The sequence below is a fragment of the Synchiropus splendidus genome, chromosome 2 (genome assembly GCF_027744825.2).
Source record: "Synchiropus splendidus isolate RoL2022-P1 chromosome 2, RoL_Sspl_1.0, whole genome shotgun sequence".
Taxonomy (NCBI): Eukaryota; Metazoa; Chordata; class Actinopteri; order Syngnathiformes; family Callionymidae; genus Synchiropus; species Synchiropus splendidus.
This window is the reverse complement of record NC_071335.1, coordinates 16,613,454-16,616,679: the sequence shown is the minus strand read 5'-3', so window position 1 is coordinate 16,616,679 and position 3,226 is coordinate 16,613,454. Positions and strand designations below refer to the sequence as shown.

General features: G+C 46.8%; 1 protein-coding gene across 1 annotated transcript; it reads left to right on the top strand.

Moving 5' to 3' along the window:
- LOC128753351 (myeloid-associated differentiation marker-like protein 2) lies at positions 1–1,046 on the top strand. Its single transcript, XM_053854959.1, has 2 exons — positions 1–281; positions 386–1,046. The coding sequence occupies exons 1-2, from the start codon at positions 1–3 to the stop codon at positions 1,044–1,046; spliced, it is 942 nt and encodes a 313-aa protein (XP_053710934.1).
- Positions 1,047–3,226: the final 2,180 nt, after the last annotated feature.

Below are 3,226 nucleotides of genomic sequence, written 5' to 3'. Positions count from 1 at the left end.
ATGAATTCTCAGGAGGGTCCATACCTCAACAAGAAGGCTCTGCTCTCACCACTGGGAGCTGCCCGTCTCTGCCAGTTAGCCATGGGCTGCGCGGTTATCGCCCTGGTGGTCCACACGGCAGGTTACAGCGGGTCACATGGCATCTTCTGTATGGCGGCCTGGTGCTTCTGCTTTGCGATGACCGTCTTGGTCTTCTTCCTGGACGCCACTCGCCTCTACAGCTGCCTCCCCGTGTCCTGGGACAATCTCACGGTCACGTGCGCCGCCTTTGCCACCCTCATGTGAGTTTAATTATTTGGGGTAACAAAAGATTTTTTGACTGTGATGATGGTAGTGATGCTAATTGTTAGCAGGTCCCTTCATTGACAACCGTCTCGGTCCACAGGTATGTGACCGCTTCCGTCGTCTATCCACTATTTTTCGTCAGATCCGAGTGCCCTTACGCCGGATGCCACGTGCGAGATTTTCGCATTGCGGTCACCGTGTGCTCCATCCTGGGAACCATCGCCTACGGAGCTGAGGTGGCTTTGTGCCGAGCCAGGCCAGGCCAGTCTGTGGTGGGATACATGTCCACCGCCTCTGGACTCCTCAAAGTTGTTCAGGGATTTGTGGCGTGCGTGATATTTGGGGCTCTGGCCAATGGAAGCGAGTACTCCCGTTACCCTGCAACCATCTACTGCGTGGCAGTCTATTCGTTCTGCTTCGCTCTGACTTCGGTGGTGGTGATGATGACGGTATGCGGCAGGACAAAGGCTGTGCGCTGTATGCCCTTTGACCGCTTTGTGGTGGTCTGCACCCTGCTGGAGGTTCTACTGTACCTGAGTGCATCTGTGGTGTGGCCTGTGTTTTGCTTCGATGTAAAGTATGGATCACTGTGGCGCCCGTCATCTTGCCCTCAAGGGAAGTGTCCGTGGGACAGCAAGCTGGTGGTTTCTGTCTTCTCCTTTGCCAACTTTGGACTGTATGTGGCGGACCTTGTCTATTCCCAGAGGATAAAACACGTCTCTTCACATTTGCCCACTGCATCGCGATTCAGAACAGCGTAACCTCTCACCAGCATGTCAACAGTCACAATATCAGAAGGATGGAGAAGAGGTTCCCAGGCCTCCCCAATATCAGCCGGAATTCAAAGAATGACGCCTCTAGTTACCATCCTTGCCGCACCCCAATGAGGGACCCTCCAGCTGACCGCCTGTGCCCTCTGGGGGTTTCGGGTTTAAAGCGCTCGATCCCTACCAGACACTGACACCCCAGCTTCCTCGGGAAGACACTTAGTTCAGAGTGTCAGCTGAACCGAGACGTGCAAAGATATAAATAGTAACTTTTCTCCCTGGCATTCATGCCATTTGTAAACTCTCCAGCAACTTTGCATGACATTTCCTAGATGGACAAAAATACATGCACATGTCCTGCAATGATGAGGCTTCCTTCCACAGCACCCAGACAGAATCAAATAGAGGGACACAGGATCAGCTTTAGGAGCTCATGGAATACACAATAAAGGAAGGAAGACTCGTCCAAAAAGACTCACTTAGGATGGGGACTTTGCTGTGGTTGGAGCGGATCTGACCATTTCAGAAACTGCTGAACTACTGGGTTTAGTTTTGGGATTGAAGAATGACCGGACTGGTTCCTAAAACGGGTTTGTAGAAAATAAGCTCTTAACACACAGTACCTTCAGGCAGACGAGGACCACTCAGGTCTAAGCTTTTTTTAAAGGACAACCCATAAACTCCATCAGGGTGGATCCATCCTGCCTTGCCTGAGCACTCTCTAAATGCTGCAAAATGTTCTCTTTTTTTACTTTACTTTCCCCCACTGCAAACCTCAAAGTTGCGTCTGATCTTCATCTTTTGTTGCCTTTTCTATCTCCCCATCATCTGTCTCTTGTTCCTTCAATGCTACAAATGGCCCCTATGTCATAAGACATCAGCCCTTCATCACCTCAAAGTTCTGTCTTATGTCACCCAAGATACATAACCATTAAAACTGTAACAATGAGCCCAATGTGTGCCAGGTGTAAAAGACCACTTTTCCAAATGTCTATTCCCTTCATTTCTCTTGCTCCATTGTTCCCTCAACAACATTTCATCTGTCGCTCCGCCTCACTTCAGCCACTTCAGTGAGTTTTCCTTCTGTAATCCAGATCAATGTTTTCCTCTGACTACTCTGTGAGCGACTGCGGAGTGATTATAGTAAGTCCTCCAGTCTCCACTTTACCTCGACACGTCCATCACTATTCTTACTGCTTAGCAGAAAAGCCAGAAACACTTGGCTGCACAAATAAGTCGCCTGCTGAAAGTAAAGTATTGAGGAGTCTCCAGATGTCACAAGGATCTCTTGTTAAAGCAGCAGGAGTCATATATGATTTTCTTTTACTCATATAGCCTATATTTCTAGCAATATTCTTAAGATGCTTGGAGACGACCTCATGTTCTGCTCACCTTTCGGACCAGTAAAGAAGTTGCTTGGAGGCTGCTAGAGTCTGCATACAATAAGATGACTTGTACTTATGGTAATTCTCATATTCAGATATTTTCAGAACTCTCCAGACAGTTTGTTTGACTTTGTCACTGATGTAAAGTTTAGGAACTGTTGCTGACAAATGGTCGAAAACAACATCCACTTTATTCTGCATTTTAATTTATAACTTCACTCCACAACACAGTCGTGAGTACAGCAGCCAGTTCATTGAAATCTATTGGCTCAGGAGGATGCTCTCGACGGTCACCTAACCCATGAACCAGGAAGGAGAATGGAATCCCAAAAATGAATTTGGTGAGAGTCTTCTACTGACATCATTCGAAGCCCTGCTTTAGAGGTCATCCTTGGAAGCTCAGGTGGACCTGTGAAGTGATGCAGTATAATTCTTGGGCGACCAAGTTTTGTCATCGTCTGGTGAGAAAAGACTATTTATAATTTAACAGCAGAAAACGCAACTTTCTTGGCACCAAGAGTCGAGTCCCTATATTTGTCTGAAGAAGAGTAAAATACTGTATAGTCTTCAGCAGAGTTGGGGAGTTAAAGTAAAGATGAAATGACAGCTGAACTTTGTTGTGTCTGTCTTTACTTCAGCTTCTTCATGATGCAATTTTAAGACTTAAGAATTAAGACTCGTAAGTAAAGTTACAAAAGGACTTCTCTCTTTGAGCAGGACGAATTATTGATGGTGTAAGATTTAAATACTTCTGCTCCTCTGTGCCTCTTTATTGGGCAGCTGCAGAGT

Bases quoted from the DNA above. Each gene is read 5' to 3' on its own strand.
- LOC128753351 (XM_053854959.1), top strand. From the start codon at position 1: ATGAATTCTCAGGAGGGTCCATACCTCAACAAGAAGGCTCTGCTCTCA. The intron at 282-385 runs GTGAGTTTAATT...CTCGGTCCACAG, and splicing joins GCCGCCTTTGCCACCCTCAT to GTATGTGACCGCTTCCGTCG.